Raw genomic sequence first — 19,744 nt, 5'->3', positions numbered from 1 at the left:
ATGAGAGTCTCAGCCAAACATCCTCCAGAGTCAAAATAAAAAAATTCCTTCCAGTAGCACCTTAAAGACCAACTAAGTTAGTTCTTGGTATGAGCTTTTTTGCACACGAAAGCTCATACCAAGAACTAACTTAGTTGGTCTTTAAGGTGCTACTGGAAGGATTTTTTTTTATTTTGACTATGGCAGACCAACACGGCTACCTATCTGTAACTGAATCCTCCAGAGTGTTAAGGAATACAGTGATTTCTGTCTCTGTGGGTGGACCATCATATTGGTGCCCCACCCTTGCAGAATGAAGTGACCACATCCAGCCCAACTCTGTGTAGAATAATATTTATGCTTATTATTTGCTGGCTGCCAATTCATTTCTGGGCCCAATTCAAAGTGCTCACATTACTATTTACAGCCCTAAATGACTTAGGCCCCAAGTATCTGAAAGACTTGTCTCCTTCCCTACAGATCCTCCTGGGTGTTTTGATCAGCCCTTTTGGTAGTTATACCTCCCTAAGTAGTTTCGGGGGTGGTCTGAGAGAAGGCATTCTCTGTGGCAGCCCCAAACAGACGGCTTTTTAATAACAGAGTTTTTGGCAAGTGCTGAAGATGCGTCTCTTCACCCTGGTCTTTTAACACCCAAGATGTGTTTTTTCAAGACCCAGCCTATTCCTGTGATCACAAACTGCTTAAATTTTCAAATTTAAATTGTTGTAACTGGCCCCAGGACCTGCTAGTGAAGGGCAGGTAATAAATTCCATAATGATAATGGTAATAAGCCTTATTCATGCTGGTTGGAGGGGGAAATGGTATAAAAGAAAATTCCTGGATGCCAAGATCCAAATTTGGGGCAAGTACTCTTTGGTGAGAGAACTCCAGCAGAGAGTTAAAACTACACAGTATGCAGCAAAGCAAAGTGTGGAAATATAGGCTGTTAAAACTTTTAAAATGCATCTTTCCAAGCAGTCCTCTTTTCCCCCACCATAGTAAAAGGACACACATTTAGTAAGTTAAAATGGGTGTACTTACAAACTCTCCAAAGGCCAGGCTCATATGCTTTTCCATACATCAGTCTGAAAGGTCGAGCAGGCAGCAAAATTTAGTTTTGTTCCAAAGTGGTGAGAGTTCCTAAATTGTTGGCATAGGAACTTAAGAGTGGCCTGTGAGAGCCATGCAGGCTGAACAAGCACAACTAGCTCAGACCTCCTCATCTGCCACAGGTCCTGTGAATCAACATGTGATAGTCTACATATGGTAAATTAGAGCACAGGTGATCCTGAGAACTACTGATGCACCTCTCAACATCTGCCATCTCCCTCCTGTCTTGGTCTCCCATTTTCACAGTTGACATGACACTGATACAAGCTCATGCAAAACTACTCAGGATATAAATGATGAAATACAGTTTTCTTTCTGGCCATTAGTCATCTTCTTCCTATTCTGTTCTCTCACATTTTATTCTATCAAACTGTGGCAAATTTTATTGCAAAGGAGAACCATTGATCCTTCTTCAGAATCTGTCCATATTGCTTTTGTGGTGTAGGAGAAGGGATTTGCTGAAGGGGTGGAGTTTTATTTCTAGATTGGTCACAGCTGTGGCATGGTGCAATTATTACTGGCAATTCTAATAGTGAGCTTTTGTGCAAGATGAGATGTGAGAGAAGAACCCATTCCATAAAGCTAACATTACTCATCGGCCAGCACAGTGGAGCGTCTTAACAGGGAGGAGGCAATACAGAAGGGTGAAATCAGGGATGCAAAGTAATAACAGAGAACAAGACCAGGTCAAAAGTAAGCCTCTTATGAACCTGCTTTCCCCTCCCTTGTTTCCCAATCTCCAACTATCTCTCAGTCTATTTAATTAACTTTTACATCAGATACACAAAAAGGAATACAAAAGCTGCAGCCTTAATTCTATATAGTGACTTTTTCAGTCTCTCAGATTAAAGCATGCATGTGTCATTTCCTAATAGGAATTTTTTTAAAAAACCCAACTTGTTCAGGACAAATTACTTTACAAGAGAACAAAGGTGCAGAAAAGGTAGTGACCTTGTTATCACAAGTAGCAGCTGAAGCAGTAAACCTTAAACCTTTAAAAAATACAGTATTTGTTGTATTTTTTGTCATAACATTTAACAGAAACTTTAAGTAATGTCATTATCAGAATCAGGATAACTGAATAGTTGTGTGATAAATTTAACTGTTCAGAACTCCTTTCTAAGTCCTTGTAGTAGTCCAAGCTTTAGGGCAACAAATCTCTCCAAAAGGTTGCTTGGTCTCCTGGCTGCCACTAGTCTATCATTCACATAAACTAGCCTGAGACAACCAGCAGGAGCTCACATGATTGAATGTCCCTCCATGTTAAAAAAAATCAATCCACCTACATAGGAAACTTGCACAAAGCTAAGGTAGAAGCTTCTCTGTGATATCTACTTTTCTATGGGGTGGGGTTTGTTTTAAGAAGAACTCATTCACGCGAGGCCCCCATCTGCAATTTGAAGTGGCATCATGTGGACATAGGCGTACCACTTCATTACTTGTCTATGAGGTCTAAACTCCATGAGGCTTTGTTGGTGGGCACTGCCTGGTTAGTGTTGACATGTGACAGGGCCTTCTTAGTGCTGGTTCCTTGTTTGTGGAATGCCCTCCCTCATTACTATCAGGAGAAATTTAAAAACATTACTGTTTATCCAAGTATTTGATGACAAATAAGATATTGCTCCCGGCTGAGATCCCTGAAATCACTGGCTGAGATTACTGTATTCTCGTAAATGTTTTTAGAATGCTTTTATAATTTTTCTTTCGTTCTTTGCTTACTATTGATGTTTTTCTGCCCTAAATTCCTTCGGGATGAAGGATAGGGTATAAATTGAATTAATGATAATGCTGCTTTATTGCTTTGATGATGATGATTAACTGCACAATTAAAATCATTACATAATTTATCTCATTAAATATAAATCAGTAGGAAATAAATAAAACCATATAAAAGCACCACAGCCAGCCTCCTCATTCCCAGCACAAGATACTGCCACACTCAGCTTACTTGAACCAAAAACCAAAAAGAAAAGGCTCTGGGCGGCAGCAAAACACAACTCTCGGGGGAACAAGTTCCATAAGCAGGAAGAAAAAATGAAAATGCTAGCCTATCATGTGAGCCTGTCAGTCAGTCTATCATACTAGATGGAAGATCCATAAGCAGAACCTCTCAAGACCTCCAAAGGTTCATATGGGTATAAATGCTCCTTCAAGTAACTCAGTCCTAATCTGGTGTGAAAATCATGGCAGTACCTATCTCGGGCCAGGATTCCACACTATACGCATTCCATGCAATGGTATTGACTGTGAGGAACAAAACAAAGCAATACATGAGCAACAGAGGATCGCTGGTGCAGATGTACAGCTGTCTTCTTTGGGGTAAGGTGCTACGGTGGTACAACTGTGCTGTTTCTGTGGAACTGCAAGAAAGTTTAGCACTGTCACGAACAGCAGATGGGAGAAGAGACCTGCTTAATGCCACACCAGTATGTGATATTTCATTTAAGCAGGCAATGATGGTTATGCAACAATGTTCCCTTGTTCTCCTCTCCCTCTTCCACCACGTATGGTATCATTATCAGAGCTGATCACATTACAGAGCCAGGCCTCATTTATGTGACCTTCATAAACATTTTTTGTCAGAGGTTTAGCCAGTTTAATGCCTGAAATGTGTGTCATATACTTCTGGAGCAACTACAGTTTAAAGAGCATCAAACCATTTAAGGGGGGAAAAATAAAAATCCACATTCTAGCTATTATCTCTGCATCAACTAATTCTCCCTAAATCTGATTTCCACTCGAGTCTGGGCCTTCATTTATGAAAGCAGATGCAACATAATTGCTTAATATACCAGCGACTTTGTATCCACTGGTTCTAATTCCCTGTCAGTCTTCCTTACCAAAGGATGATCTTTTCCCTCCCCAGCTCCTGGCTGCTGTGTCTGTGCTTGGAAAGCCTTTTATAGTGTTATAAAGGCTTTGCCTATTGGCTTCACTGCACAAGTGGGCGACTGCAAATTTTTACTAGGGTTGCTTTCTGCAGTGTGTGTCACCATTATGCCCACTTCTAGATCTTATTTGTTTACATCTTTATCTGAAAGGTCGCAACAGGGTTTATATAATTTGTGAAACTTTAATAAATATCTTATTAAAAAAAAGAAAGGTCGCAACAGGGACAGTTGGTGATTTTGCAATGCCACAAATTAATTTATATTTTCACCTCTCCATTCCTGGGCTATACTTTTCTTACTTACCTGGAGCTACCAGCTTCAATTCAACCATTTCATTTCTAGAAAGCAACCAATAAATACCTGGGCTCTGGTCCATTTTTGCTATGGAGAACATTCCTACCATGTGGGGATGCTGTGTCAGGTAACTATGAATGCATTTTTTGCTTCTCACCCCCACCCCCGCAAAAAAAAATTGCAGTTCTGCAGGAGGGGCACTTGTTCCCTTTGCATTTTAAGAGAGGGTGTTGAAAACTTAAACTCTTTGGTCTGCAATCCACAAAACACTTGTCCGTGCTGCTTCTCAGACTGAAAACATTTAATCTGCGGGTCGCTCCGAGAGCAACTCGCGTGCCAGAAGTTTCGCCCGCGTTTCTGCTTCTGCGGACCACTTTCCTCACAGAGGAGCCTCAGAATATGAGAATATGCGGAGGAGCCCGAGCCAACAAGGCGCCCCCGCGCATTCTATAGTACGGGGGGGGGGGCCGGCACATTTGCGCTCCTAAAGGAGGCGATGCATCTCCTCACAAAGTTGGGAGTGGGAGGAAAAGAGAGCCATGGCGCGCGAATGCCTTCGGCTTTCAAAGGGCCCTTGTCATCTCGGCCGCCCCCCCCCCTTTTCCCTCCTCCCGCTTGAGGCATATGACAGTCTGCCATTAGCTCACTCCCGCATTCCCCAGAATGGCTTGGGGGCCAGCCAGCCAGCACAACAAGCAGCATCTGACACCAAGCGGCACTGCAGGGCCAGGAGGAGCGCGCGCCCGTTCCCCGCCCACCGCCCTCGCCAGCAAAACAGCCGCTTTCGCTCCTCGCTCCCCACCCCTCGCGCGCGCGCGCACACACACCCTCTCACACGTGCGAAGCTGCTCCTTTGAGGGCAGCCAATCCGGACGCCTCTCGTAGGCTGGCTGGAAAGGCGGCCAAGTGCCCCCCCCCCAATGCCGTCAGCGGCTCTTCCTCACAACTTTGCAAGCGGGGGGGGGGTTTGTTTGCTCCCCTCCTTCGCAGCATCATGTCCCAGGCCGCCTCCCCTCCCCGCCCTGGGTGTTTCCGACGCCACGGAGAGCGTCGCCTGAAATGTTGTTACACAAGGCGCCGGGGCCTTATGCAAGGAGAGCGAGGGAGAGACGGAAGGTACCGCCGGCAGACAGAAAGGCAGGAGGCGAGCCGAGAGCGAAGGGGGATATGGGTAGAGGGGATGCGGCGGGGGGATTTGAAAGGGCAACGGGGTGGAGGGGAGATTGCGAAGGTTGCGCTTTGGTTTCTGCTTTAGGGAAGCTGCGCCTTAAAAAATAAAAATAATACTAGGCGCAGCTTCTTGCAATACATTTCCATACTGGGGAAAATGTTTGCACCAGTTGATTTTCTGCATACTCCGTTGAATACAAAGGGACCGTCTCCGAGGGAAGAGATGTGCAGGTGCACATGCAAAATGTGGAAGGGAAGCTCTAACGTCGTTCCTTTTCTCCACCCAGGATGCTGAAGACTATAAAACAAGCCCTCTTCTCTACTGGGCTGGAGATGCCCAAATGGACAGCACTGCCAAACCAGGTGACCAGCGTTTATGGTTGTTGTTTTTAATGACTGGAAGGTGACTTTCTGCTTAATCCTTGATCACATCCAGTAAGTGGAAGGGGAAGAGATTTGCACACATGCATACACACGTCCCTGAGCGGAGTCCTAAACACAAATTGCTTGAAATATGTGATCGAGTGAGCGACACCTAAGCAGGGGTTCATTAGGTATGAGAGTTCCCTATTGCAGCTGGAAATATCACTGTTGCCAAAAAGTCTAAATTTTGGGTTCAGCAAGACTTCACTGGAAGATGCAAGAACTAATGCAAGTATCCCAGGGAAAATAACATGAAAACATCCAACAGGCATAATTTAATATAGCATTGCCCCCTCCCCTGGGTATTATCCTAAGCCCCTCTGTTGACTCCACATTTTGTCTATGTATTGACAAATGTAGTAGGTGGATGTAAAGGGTTTTTTAATGCACAAGGAGTGCTTTGAAAGCAAAGTGATGAGGTACTGTGGTTGAGTAATGCAACAGTGTAAATGAGCTTGATTAACCTAGTATTATTTTTGAAAATACCTTCAGATTGCTATTTAAATCTATGTCATTGATTAAGGAAAACCTTGCATTACTGAGAGAACCTGGTTTGAACTCTGTTAACATGGCTTCATACTGCAGTCATTTCTGAAGATTTAAATGTTAGGAAATTGTTCATCTCATTCCAGAAAATATGTCTTGAACACCATGCATTTTTTCTTGGTAAAAATAAATATTTACAAATTTACAACTTACACATCTTTAAAATGTTGAACGTTGCAGGTTTAAAAGTTCTTGACATGTTTACTCATCAGTGGCTGAAGGAAATATATGTGTTCAGAAACAAATTTTAATGCTGATCTCTTCTAGGACAAAAGATTGTAGAAGTGAACTTTGGCTTATAATCCTTCTAACTGTGTGGTCTTCAGCCTTTGAAGGTTGAAAACAGTGGGCTAGGAAAGCAAGGAGGGAGAAATGCATGCTAAGGTGCTGTGAGAGGAAAGCTAGCCAGATATTGGGATCCTCTTCTCAAGTAGATCATCCGATTGTGTATTGCAACATTGGTGCTCAATTCCCACAAACACTTCCTTATTGCCAAAGTAAACAGCAAGCTCATGTAACATTTCTCCCAACTTTTTTTTAAAAAGAAGATCGGCTGGGGTTGGGGAGGGGAAGACCGCTGGGGTGAAGAACAACGTAACCCTCTTCCCTCTGCAGGGGCCTTGCTATGTATTTAAAAGATCTGAGAGCACAATGCAGAAGCTCCCCACCCTTTCTATTCATGAGAAATGGGGTCGTGTGGTAGTGGGGAGCTGAATGTTCAGAAATATTCAGCTGGCACCTGCTCTTGTTTTTTAGGTGCTTTCATGGGATTTTCCAAATTACCATGTTGCTTCTGCTATTTCTTTTACTGGGCTGTGTGGCTGGATGAATTTTGATTTAAGTTTTTATTTGATCATTCTTAGTGGTTTTATAAACCGCCTCAAAGACTCAGTCACAAAAAGGCAGAATGCCTATACTTCAAACAAATTTTAGACCAGGGTTCAAATCCCCACTCACCCCATGAAGCTCACTGGGTGACCTTGGTTCAGTCACTGCCTCTCGGCCTAACCGCCAACACAGGACTGTTGTGGGAAGTAATTAAGGAGCAGGGAAAACCTTAGAAAAAAATGTGGGATATAAATAAGTAAATATTCTCCAGGATTTGTCATTGGTCCCCTTAAGACGTACCAGGAGGGCAACTGTTAAGGGGCAGCCGGGTCTCCTCCAGACTCCCCGATTACTGCTTCCCTTTTTCTTCACACCATTGATTGCCATGCAAAACTTCCAGTGGCAACCCAAACAGTCAAGCAGATTGTGGTCTTCCAACAAGATGGATGAAGAAAAAACTCTGTGGCACATTTATCCCTCCTCCTGCTGCCCAAATGCACTTAAGGACTGAACCTGGCTTTTCCACGTGATGCTGCAGCAGAAATGCCTTTGAATACTTACAAAGTTCTTCAGCAGCTGTGCTGGTGGGCCCAGTGCTTTCCTTTATAGTGCTGGGGGTAAAGCGGTTGCAGTCACTGTTTCCACCACCATCTTCCTTATTTCTCAATGCTGCTAAGCTCTGTGGCATCTCCTGCCCCCAGTATACATATCAGGAGTGAGGCCCTGATTCACTGAGAATAACAAAGTGATTTTATTTATTTACTACTCTTTATGTACCATAGTTCCTGCAAGGTGGCAAACATAGTTCTCCCACTGCCCATTTCACCCTCACAACCATGCTGGGACCAGACAATACATTTTTAAAAAGAGAGGACCTGGGACACTCAAAGATGACTTGTTTACCTGGGATTAACAGTGCCTGGGGTTAGTGGTAATTTCCCCACTCAAAAATTGTCTTCTACAAGCTGTTTTTCCATCATGGAGAACAGTGAGCTTTCACTATTTAGTTGGAAAAACAGTAGGAAGGCCATTTTGAATGGGAAACTGACCAGAGGAGAAAAAGTTAATCAGTTCCTCCTCCTCCCCCCCCCCATTCAATTGCTCTGGGTGGCAAGCTCCTATTCATGAAAATAAAAGCAGCAGCAAACTGCATCTGCTATATGCTGTCTACTTTGGCCCCAAGCTCTTGATCTTAAGGAGTGTGTATGGGATCAGTTTGCAGAATAGCAATGGTAAATGCCACTAGTGAGATAAAATCGAGGAAAGAGATTGGTTTTGTGTGTTTTTGTAACAATTCGCAGCCCTTATCACAATATGCATTGTGATAGGCATTTCCTCTGTCTAGAGCAGGGGTGGTCAACCTTTTTATACCTACCGCCCACTAATGCATCTTTCTTGATGGTAAAATTTCCTTACCGCCCACCAGTGCTCAATGGAAGGAGGATTCAGCTTCTGCCGTAGAACCCCCTACCGCCCACCTAGAATCCTGAAACGCCCACTAGGTAGGGACCAGGTTGACAACCCCTGGTCTAGAGACAATAGGGAACACAATTTCATTTACTCATTTTTAGTTGCTGTTCCTACTTTCCTTTTAAAGAGTTCAATAACTATGCAGAGTTTATTGTATGAAAATTACCAGGTAACAAGTCTTGATTTGTCTCCCGTGGTTTTTTTTTCTTAAGGCTTCTGATTATGAAATTCGACAGTATGAACCAGCCAAATGGGTTTGCACATCTGTTAAAACTGTGGACTGGGATTCAGCTATCAATACTGGTTTTACTAAGCTCTTTAATTATATTAAGGGCAAGAATGAAAAAGGTAAGGTGTGTTTTGCTCTACTTGTGTTTCCCTTGAAATCAGCTTCTCTTTGGCGGGAGACAAACACTAAGCACACATTCTTCATCATCTTGAAAATATACCTCAGGTGTGTCTTTTTGGTGGGGGGATGGGAGAAATAGTAAAGGAGAGAACCCAAATTTCTAACTAAAAACCCAACATCCCAAAAGAATTTTAGTGTTGGAAAGCACAGGTGATGTCATCTAGTTCAGCCTTATTTCAGGTTGAGGTCCTGATCACTCTGGTGTGGATGAGAGATGCTCTTGCTTCATTCATACCCCCTGCAATCTTAGCAATCTATTCCTGTTTTATTCTATCCTTTCTTTTGTAATGTTTTGATAATGTGTTGAGTGTAGCTAGTAATATCTTGCCTCTTGCAGGAGTAAAGATAGACATGACCGCTCCAGTGACATGCTATGTGCAGCCAGGTGCTGGCCCGTTCTGTGAGTCCACAACAACCGTTTCTTTTTACGTGCCACCTCAACACCAGGCAAATCCACCTAAGCCATCAGAGGCAGATGTCTTCATAGAAACGAGGCCAGCAATTACTGTGTTTGTCAGGTAAGCATGTGTGTCTGTAACCTGCACCAGGTGTGGAGAACTACAGCTCCCACTTTCCCTAGCCATTGGCCATGATGGCTGAACCATCAACCCCAAGACTACCTCCGTGTGGCCAACACCATTTTTGTAATTTATCTTGGAAAATGTCTTCTAACTTTGACTGCCACCTTGTGGTAACTGTATTTTGTCAAGGTTTTATGTGTTTCATGAAGGTGCATATATGGGAGGTGGAAGAAACTGGAAAGAAAAACTGCTGAAATTAGAAGTTCAATAAACCTTCTTGGAGGCTTTAATAGGGAAGATGAGCCATTTTTCCCCATTAATATTTCTGCTACAGTTCTTACTGCTTTGTGGAGCTGTAAAAATCCAAACTGCCTTCAGGCGAGCCACACAGTCCTGGTGAAATGTATTTGTGTAAACAAGAGCTTTCTCCAGTGCCTTCTCGTTTCTTCTTTCCCTTAAAAGTGAGCTCAAAACTGGGGCCTGCATGTTCTTGCTCACATATGTAGTGTCTGTGACATTAAAAGCTGTTTTATATATACTGAGAGGCTCTACAAAAACCTTGGAAATCGATGTCTGCATTATGAGGAGGCACTGTGATGGGTGGTTTTGTCTCCACAAATTCATAATATATATATGAATGAACTGGTGCCTTCATGTCGGTACTCCATCCTGGCCCAGGTTGCAAAAGAACTGCAGTGATTTTTTTGAGACACTAGTTATTAAAATCATAACCTGCTGTGTAGACAGCTTCCATGTTAGCTACGCTGGTTCACACAAACATTGTGTCCAAGAAATTACTGCCCAAACTCAAGCTCAGTGGCATTGTCACAGGATCTAGCCATGCATGTGAAGTGGCTTGTAGAGTTTCCCATGTTCCCACAATGCAGGCCATATAAGTTACTGCTGTCCTTGCCTGTGGAAGGAGATTGAGCAGTTGCCACACAGCAGCTTTCAAAATGTATACACGAGAATGTTGCAGAGCAAGAATCTTTGAATCCCTCTGCAATGAAATGGAAAGGATCCCTGTTTCCTCAACATAAATTTAGTTACATATAAATGAAATCACTGATTTGGACCATCGTAGGTAGAAAAATTTACTAATACTGGTTTATGAGTGTTGATTCCATGTGGCTTGCCTACATTTGTCTATCACGTACACAGGTGTTCTACTTAGAACATAAAACAGTAGTCTCAACACATACAGAATACTTTGTTTTTTTGTTCTCAACAGATCTTTTGGAGGATTTGCCAATGCTAAAAAGAACCAGGATGAAATACTGGCACTTGCTGAAAGTCTGAAGCGGGATGGAAAAACTTTTCAAGAAAAGGTCTATTATACTGCTGGCTATGATAGTCCATTTAAATTGCTGAACAGACACAATGAAGTTTGGCTTATCAGGAAAAGCTAAAACCTCAACAATTCAGATTATAGCCTTAATAACCATAAGTGTCCTTAACTAAATATATTTCCTAATATTTTCCTACTTAGCCCATTGCCTTAATATCTATCAGTGCCAATATAATACTTATTTCGCAATGTCTATATATAACTATATAATAAAGCTTCCAAGTGGTTTACAAAAATGTAAGATGGCTGTATAGGTTGCTATAGTGTGGCTGCATGTGCAGCCATGCATCACAGTGAACATGTGATCAGACTGTCTCTTTCTGCAGGCAATTTCTCTGTCCTTATAGCTGGCTCAACTCCACTGACGTCAGTATGGGAACATTATAGCTTCTGAACTGCTATGCAGATTCCATACTCCTAAGGCACGGGTAGGAAACAAGACATAAGCAGTTCTCAGTTGATTAGAGTAGCAGAAGGTAGGAATGCACAGGCCCTGATCTCTGATTTTAACTAATGCATGTTGAGCACAAGATTCCTGCATTGCAGAGAATTGGACTCGATTACCCTCGTAGTCCCTTCAATCTCTCCAATTCTGTGATTATATGTTCCTTTTTACTGCAGCCTTTTAAAAACAGTAGTTAAAGGGTCCATTTCAAAAGGAAGGAAGCCAGGCCTCTTCAGATGTCCTGTAATAGTTATGGTCTCAATGGCCTAATTACTAGGGCATTAAGGACCTCCATTGTTGCCCCTTCAGTAATTACTGAATCAGATTCTGGGGTAGGAAACTGATGCTTTAATGGGGAAAGGGGGCTTGCTGTAACCTTTGTAATTCTTTTAATAATATTTTGTAGTTTTTTATCCATATTACTTCTCAAAGTTACAGGAATCATTTAAAACCTTTACCATTTTGATATCTAAACTGAGACTAATTTAGATCACGCTGACATTAGTTTTAAGTTTTTGCCTTTGGGCACTTGAAAGGAGGGGGAAATGGCCCTCCAAACAATTGGAATTTGATGTGCCTGCCTTAATGTTCCTTCTCACATTATAGATACATCAAGAGATCTTTCATAGAAACCTATGTGCCAGCAGTGAAGATGCAGTGTAGGTCAACTGAAGGGTGGTGCTGGAATAGCCACTTACATGGGCATATTTTCATGGGGAAGACAACATGTGGTGCCTATTCTCCAGTACTTTATATTAAATGGACAAACTGTAATTTTCAGCACATTAAAATATTCAGTTATTAGGCTTTGAAGGGCTTTTCGCCTTTGGAATTTTGTAAGGTGCTATATAATAATTTTTAAGTTGTATAAAGTGTGACTTTTGTAAAACCAAAATGTTAAATCAAATAATTGACACTGAAAACTACCGACGCTGATGTTGCCAAACTGTAGTGCTGCTCCTAGCAAATAGATCATACACGTGAAGACGTATCAAAAGTAATATGAAGGGGTAGTGTTTACTTGCACATTTAAGTTTTAAGCTCTGAAATGTCGCTAGCCAGAAAAGCCTTGTGTTTGTACTGAACACACAGATGAGCTTGAAAGTGGACTTGAAACCATTTGACAGGCTGTCAGTCTTTAGAAAGATATAGCATCTATGGAAACATGTGAATTAACAGGAAAGGCTGAATGTTGTTACTTTCTTATACACTTAGCTTTTAAAAAGTTTTTTGCCAGTTAATGTATCTGCTAATGCGAGATGCTAATAGTATGTGCAATCTATTTACACTAGCAGCTGTGACAGATGAATGGAAAACACAATGGATGTTTTCTTAGCACCTGCTCTAACAGAAACCAGCAGCTTTGTTCAGCTGCAGAGAGAAATGCTACAAAGCTGCCTATTTCAGTGGTAATAATATAAATAATGTGTCCCATTGTCGCCAATAAAACTTGTCATTAATAAATACAACTAATTTTTAAAAAAATAGTTTCCTTTGTTCTGAGGATATCATAATGGTGTATTTTCCCAGCATCCATAAACATCAGGCTTTGGGAAGCAAAAAGTGTTCATTTATCAATTCCCCCCTTACTTTGTAACAATTTACATGTTTTAGAACATATAGGACACAACATGAGTTGGAGGAGAGAAGAGGGGCAACTGTGTAGTTCCCTGAAAACAACCATTAGACACACTTAGGGCTGGATTCAACAAATGCAGCACACTAGCAGAAGCCCCTGCTAGCTCAATGGGGTCTTCCTCTCATTCCCCCATGCCTCCCCCAATCCACTCTGGAGGATCAGCAGAACCCCCGGAAGAGTATATGGGGTGCAAAGATGGGGGTGGGATCCTCCTGTTTGGCAAACAGAAATGCTTGTGCTGATGGACCGATGAGAAGAGTATGACATTGAATTCCTCCCTGAGCAAGGAGAGCAGAAAAAACGTATTGCTGTGCAGCTTAGGAAGCGGAGGCTCAGTCATGGAACTATATAGGGCATGATCCACTAAATCTAATAGCTGTGATCCAGTGGCCTCAGTTTACACACAGGGAGATACCATTCCTTTTTGAGAGAGGCCTAATAGGAAATCACCGTATTTGCACAAACAGCTTCTCTTGAATAGAAAACTGTTAGGGGCTTTGGATTTTGACCAGCAGGCTCAGTCGCATCTATGCCTCCTTGTGGTTGATCAATTCTTACCCCCTTTAGTAAGACCATAAGCTTGTGTTCAGACCTACCTATTCCTCATGTTGAAGCCTGCCACAAACCCTTGCTCTGCCAGGCTAGCGTTCAGTATAACAGCACTCCCAGATTTTCAAGTGTTGCATTATTAACTCTAGCCACAAGATGACAAATGGCAGCCTTGTTTATTGACGCAGTCACAGGATTGTCCCCATCCCCTTCTCGAGTTGAGTGAAGGCCACTAAAATTTATAGAACTAACAAAGAACAGAGATGGAGAGAAAAAGAGCCAAGTGTTTTTCATCAAAATAAATTATCTACATAGAGGAGGGTTGTTTTTTTCTTTAAAAAATGTAAAAAGTCCAACACTGGTAGGGCAAAGGCTACCTCAAGAACTTGTATTATGTACAAACATTATAAAAACAGAAGAGTAGCAACTTATTCAAAATTCATTTTCCAAAAAACCCAACAATCCTGTGATCAAAATCACAGCTGATATTTTAGCTATCAGTTATAGTCTTTACAAATAAGAAAGTTATATATATATATCTATATATTTAAACACACTGGTAAAGACTCAATAAAATTAAGCAAAGTCTCCTAAATTGTTAAGTTTATTTTCCCATATCAAGGAGATGCTGACTGTAGACAAAAAAGTAAAACTAATCGTAGTGTATTCTTTGGTAACCAAAAGTTAGCAAGTTTTTTCAATATTCCAAGTGATATGTTGCTTAAAACTTTCCCATTTTGACAAATATAAGAAAAACTGGTAATTCCCAGTTTAATTGAAAAGAAAAGGGTACCATTTGCAGTTATATACTATTAAGCTCTCAAATCGAGAAGTTATGGCCATTTGCTTATTATTATTATGCCTCACCCCATCCCAGATTTACCTACATCTTCTTTACAAATCGGCAGCCATTTATTTTAGGTCTTCTATAGGACATCATAATTTCCATTCAAAGAAACAAATTCACCTATGGGGTCTTTTTTCTTAAGAACCCAATAGATGGACTGTAATATACCCACACAGCATTCACTTCTGTATTACAATAGTGCTTCTTTCCTGTTGCGTTTTTAAAAAAACAGTAATTCAGAATCTGGCCAGCCTGTTTGTTATGCTATCATGACATGGTTAGACCAGCAGAGGACCCCCCTACACAAACTAGAAGAAACAGTGGGACAACAGCCAACACGGCTAACTACTAGGCCACATATTCTATCGTTCCCTGCTCAAAAGAGATTACTAGGTTTCATAAATATAACACTTTGAAAGCCGCTGCCACCCTGTACCACAGAAGCTCCCCATTTTCTCTGTAGGCTTACTTTAATTTTCTACACTCTTAAAAAAAAAAAATTCACACACAACCCAGAATCTGAAAATATTAGTTTCTTTCTTTATCTAAAGGATTTTAATGCTTTAATGGACTGATCTGACTTAGTTCCATTTAAACTAAAAGTCACATCCATTTAAACTAAAAATCGCATCCCATCGAGCCACATAGAGTTATCAGTACTGTAGCATCAATTACCACATTCTAAATACTTGGCGAAGTAAATTGTACTGATTAGGGCTTCCCGCTAAGTCTGGATCATTTTGTATACCTTAAGAAAGCTGTGACATCATAGTGCCTTCTTAATCCTCACCCTTTTTTCAGTTGATGGCATACATATTAAAATAATTTTGTTATCAACCAGTTATCAAGTCTGGGTGAGTTGTACTGTTCTCACTGGAGCCCACATCTTCATTAATGTCCATTTCATCACTGTCAAACACATCAAATTGTTCCTCGTCTAAAGACCTACAAGTTCTGCTTTCTGCAGGTTCAAATGGTTCCACATCTCCCTCGCTGATAACAGTCATAGGGCTACTCTGGATCCTGTTTCGAACATTGTATTTGCTACTTGCAGCAGATGGTGGGGTTCGAGACCTGCCGTACCTGGCGCTGGAAAAGGACAGACTTCTTGGCATCAGGCCTTCGCTCTTGGCCCATTCTTCCTGGGCCCGTCTGCTCTTGGTAGGAGAACAACTTGTGCTGCTGTCAGTGGGGTCCCAGGAAGACTCTGCCTTGGCTCTTTGAAACCTTGGGTCTGTGTTTTTTAGCATCTCTGCTGCTGACATGCGAGAACTGGTATCAGAACGGCTCCCTTTTTTAAGCAGAAGTGCCTTGAAGTTGTCATTGCTGGTGCTACTTTTGCGAATATTTCTTTGAATTGATCCTGCCTGTTTAAGGGAAGCCAGATTTGGAGAAGCACCAGTGGGTGTAACAGGGGGTGATGGCGAATGATTTCGGGTATGATCATCCTCAGAGTCTTTGCGGCCAAGGACTTTCCTTTTGGATCTATGATTTTAATGCAGAAGAAAAACATAAAATCAGTATTAGCCCCTCACTTCAATGCTTTTCCTATTTCACATATGAATATTGTAACAAGCAAGCAGATGAATATAAGCTATTACAGAAATGAGTAGGAAGATACTGGAAACAGGAATGGTGACATTCTGATAACAGGAGTCTTCTTCTGAACTGTATTCTCCAGTACAGAACTGAATTAATCCAATTTACTTGCAAGTTACAATATTTCATTTCTCATTAATATTTTGCAAAGCAAATATTTGAATCTTGCTAAATTGTATTTTCTTAATTAAAACAGCTTTCCAATATAGTAGCATCCTCCAAATTAATATATTCTAGCTACACTTGTCAAGGTGTTCCAAATGAAATTGCCAAAGGGCGTGAAATTAATGAAGCCTAAGTGAAATCCACATGCTCTGTGGGGAGCTAGGAACATAAGAAGCATTTTACTGTATCAAAAGTAATTAGCACATAGGACATACTATGAAGCTTCATCTAAAAGCAGTTGCATTGACCTGCAAAGAAGGGAAAGGACATCCCTTAAAAACAACAAATTAATTTGTATACAGGGGAAATCAGAAAGTGTATAGGATAAAACAAGGAGTTGGTAAGTGATTAACAAAGATGGTAAAGTACATGTAGTATTCCTTTCAAGTTAACACCAATCATATATTAATGCCGTCCAAACACTCCCAACACATTTAAAAATGGTACTGATAACAAAATAATATCACTTTTGAAGAAAGCCTTATGTAGATTCACAGTTTAGAAGAAAAGACTGAGCAGTATGTTCACTTGTCAGTCTCTAGGAAGAAACCTCAACCCAAGGGTCTTGGACTCTTGTGTGCCCCTTTGCCTATCCAGAGGGAGAACATAAATGGGCTAGGCTGTTCTATATTTATTTAAATGCTATATATATAACTGACCATGCATTACGTTTTTTTTTTTTTAAAGGGGGTTGCAGAGATACTGCATACAAACAAATACTGGAAAGGGGGTAAACACTTTCCTGGGTTAAAATAAACATGCCTAAACTATTTGATGATACACATGGACATGCGTGCCTATACTGAAAATGAGTTTCCAGTAAAGTCTAGCATAGCAGTAGCCAAAATGCCCTCCAGATGTTGGAATCCAATTCCCATTATCCCTTATCATGTTGGATGGCCATGTTGGATGGGGGATGGTATGTTCATTACCCCTGGTTGGGGTACCGATAAAATCATTTTCAAACTGAAAATGGCCAAGCCAAAGCTGGGATTTCAAGAAAAATTAGGGGAAGGGAAGGACCACCTTCTCCATGTTTATTTCAGTTCACTGAGAATGAGATCATACAAATGTGGACTAGCAGATAAATTTGAAAATTTTGGGGTCAGCAGATGAAAGATATCTAGCACTATGTAACTAGTAAAAACATGTTTTCAGGACTTATTCTTATGTACATTTCACACAAAATACACAGTCTGTATAATTGTGCAATACAGACCAAGCCCCTTGCGAAAAACAAAGAACACCATCCATAGAAAATTAGATGTCCTTAAACACAACTGAAAACTATGGGACATAACTACATTATAAAATTATGCCCATGTTATTTTATTCTATGATTCTCTCCAGTCATAATAGGAAGTTTCATACGACATTCACAGCTGAAGTTTGCACTGTGACACACAACAGCATGAAAAGTAAACATCAACTTGGGGTGTTATCAGTTAATGCATGTCGGTATCCATGGGATGTATCCTCACTCAGTATCTAATTTGAAAGTGGCTGTGTAATCACATCTCAGGTGTTTCCAGAGGATGTTTGCCAGTTTTGTAGTCAACATGCTCAGGGCTTATTTGTTCTTTTACAAGGAAGACTGAGGGAGGAAAGGTGAGAGAAGAATGTAAACACTCTTCCCCTACTCACAAATGCAATCTGTGTCTCACATATACACACTGCTCTTTTCCCACACAAAGATGAATGTTTCTCTTGAATCCAAGAGTTATTTAGTTATATCCATGGACTTGCCATGTGTGGTGGGAATTGTTACTTTTCTCTAAATATAGCAGACTCCTGTGCCATATTGCAATTCACTTCCTTTCAGTGCCTTCTGGAACAAGTTGAGTGGTGTCTTCAGTCTTGGTTTATATATATGTTTAGTAATGGGAAATATGTAGGGTAGTGGGAAACACGTTACTCTGAAATGCACAACTGTTTGCCATGAAAGGATATCATCCTAGAAGCAAAACTTTTCTACCCTGCAATATTTAACACTACAATATATAAACTGTACAATATATAAACATGATCCAAAATTCCCAACACAGAGCATTCCCAACCTCTATTCACATAACATAATGAGAACATATTTGTGCCACTTTCAATTACACTCCCCAAAGATGTTCCAATTCGTGGAGAAAGAAAAATCTCCACAAGGTGGCACCAGTAACACACATTAGATATTCCAATTCAAGATATGTCACTTTCTTTTTAGGGCATTTCCTGTCTGCCCCTTCTAGCTAAAGGTATCTTAAAGTATTTTTAAAAATGGGTTGCATTCTGAAGATCTGTAATCAGAGATATCATCTAAAGAACCATAATTATTTGTAGAGAATCATTTGCATTTGTTTAGCCTTGTGAAATGTGTTCATCCATTGAACTTCCTTCCTTTAATCAGGAGAGAATGATTGGGGTTAGTCTGTATTGCACATTCGAAACAACAGATCAGTGTGTCACAGAAATAGCTCATCTTCAACTGGATTATGGCAATCTATAATCCAGCTACTGTCATATGTTTTGCCATATGACGGATAGATCATGTTTACTTGCCAGTTTAAGCCAAGCTTGCCATGAAGCATTAGAGTTGAGCCTCTGTCCCAAACTGCACCATATAATCAGCAGAGAAGAGGGGGGGAAAGAATGGAGGGTAGAGGAAATGAAAACAAAAAGATACACAAAGAAAGCAATAGTATATGTTAAATCAAGCAAAGTTGAGAGAAACAGTACAATACAAACAAGGGATCACTTGACATTCACACAAGGGCCAGAGGCTGACAATTTTACCAAACTTGATTTTGCTGCCAGCAAAGTTTAGTTTCAGAATTAGTTGACTGCAAAGCAATAAAAGGTGCATATATGAATAATCTATTTTAACTACGTATTACCAGAAACTAAAGCGAATTTCTTTGAAAAATAAAATAATAATAATTAGCATTACATATTATGTAAGATATATTTAAAACTCTTAAGGGATAATGGATAAAGCAACACAAATAAGTCAATTAAACAATACCTGTGAATGGCTGCAAAAAGATCCTCAGTAGTCCTTGGTCTGGTTGGCACTGCCACCACCTCACTGTCTTCTCCATAACTAGGGCTTTGCAGTAAAAAGCTGTTTGCTGCATCTGATTCAAACCCCTCAGCTAAAATGCAGTAAGTAAGAAAATTATGTGGGATTATAAACTCGCAATATCTGAAGAATTAAGAGTTAAGTAGCCAACAGGGCAATAAAGACCGTAAATTTCCCTAAAAATACACAACACAGCCATGCTTCTGCCTTTTTACTGATGGCAACAACAAAATTATTTTGAGTAACTACATTCTGTGAAAAGCTATTTATTTGCTTACAAGGAACACAACACTGACATTTCTGGATTCCCTAATCCCCACCTCATGGCCATCATTATTGTCTCAGTTTAAAAATCAACACAACAGAGATTTGGTTGAGAAATCCCCCTTGACAATTGTTTCCCTTAAATAAAGAAGGCAGTGCAGATTCTTTACACACCATTAG

General features: G+C 40.8%; 2 protein-coding genes across 12 annotated transcripts in view; one reads left to right on the top strand and one right to left on the bottom strand.

Annotated features, from left to right (window-relative positions):
- Positions 1–5,245: 5,245 nt before the first annotated feature.
- On the top strand, positions 5,246–12,919 carry HEBP2 (heme binding protein 2). 3 transcript variants are annotated; one of them, XM_082216000.1, is made up of 5 exons: positions 5,246–5,390; positions 5,732–5,807; positions 8,924–9,059; positions 9,458–9,638; positions 10,873–12,919. In XM_082216000.1, the coding sequence occupies exons 1-5, from the start codon at positions 5,269–5,271 to the stop codon at positions 11,048–11,050; spliced, it is 693 nt and encodes a 230-aa protein (XP_082072126.1). In that variant the 5' UTR covers positions 5,246–5,268; the 3' UTR covers positions 11,051–12,919. The 3 variants fall into 3 exon arrangements, with proteins under 3 accessions (XP_082072126.1, XP_082072125.1, XP_082072127.1); XM_082215999.1 differs by having other exon boundaries at positions 5,251–5,411; XM_082216001.1 differs by having other exon boundaries at positions 5,291–5,418.
- Positions 12,920–13,779: 860 nt separating this feature from the next.
- The window catches only part of NHSL1 (NHS like 1), a 142,914-nt gene continuing 136,949 nt past the window's right edge, over positions 13,780–19,744 (bottom strand). For 8 of the 9 annotated variants that reach the window (XM_082215872.1, XM_082215871.1, XM_082215873.1 and 5 more), the window contains 2 exons: positions 19,244–19,373; positions 13,780–15,954 (listed from right to left, as the gene is read on the bottom strand). In XM_082215872.1, coding sequence (XP_082071998.1) covers positions 15,303–15,954; positions 19,244–19,373 — 782 coding nt within the window. In that variant the 3' untranslated portion in view covers positions 13,780–15,302. Of the gene's footprint in view, positions 15,955–18,780; positions 18,833–19,243; positions 19,374–19,744 lie in introns of all 9 variants that reach the window. The other variant, XM_082215879.1, reaches the window with a different exon arrangement.

Source organism: Podarcis vaucheri (assembly GCF_965113315.1).
Source record: "Podarcis vaucheri genome assembly, chromosome: 3".
Classification (NCBI taxonomy): Eukaryota; Metazoa; Chordata; class Lepidosauria; order Squamata; family Lacertidae; genus Podarcis; species Podarcis vaucheri.
Note: the sequence above shows the minus strand (reverse complement) of the source record. Positions and strands in the feature narration are given on the sequence as shown.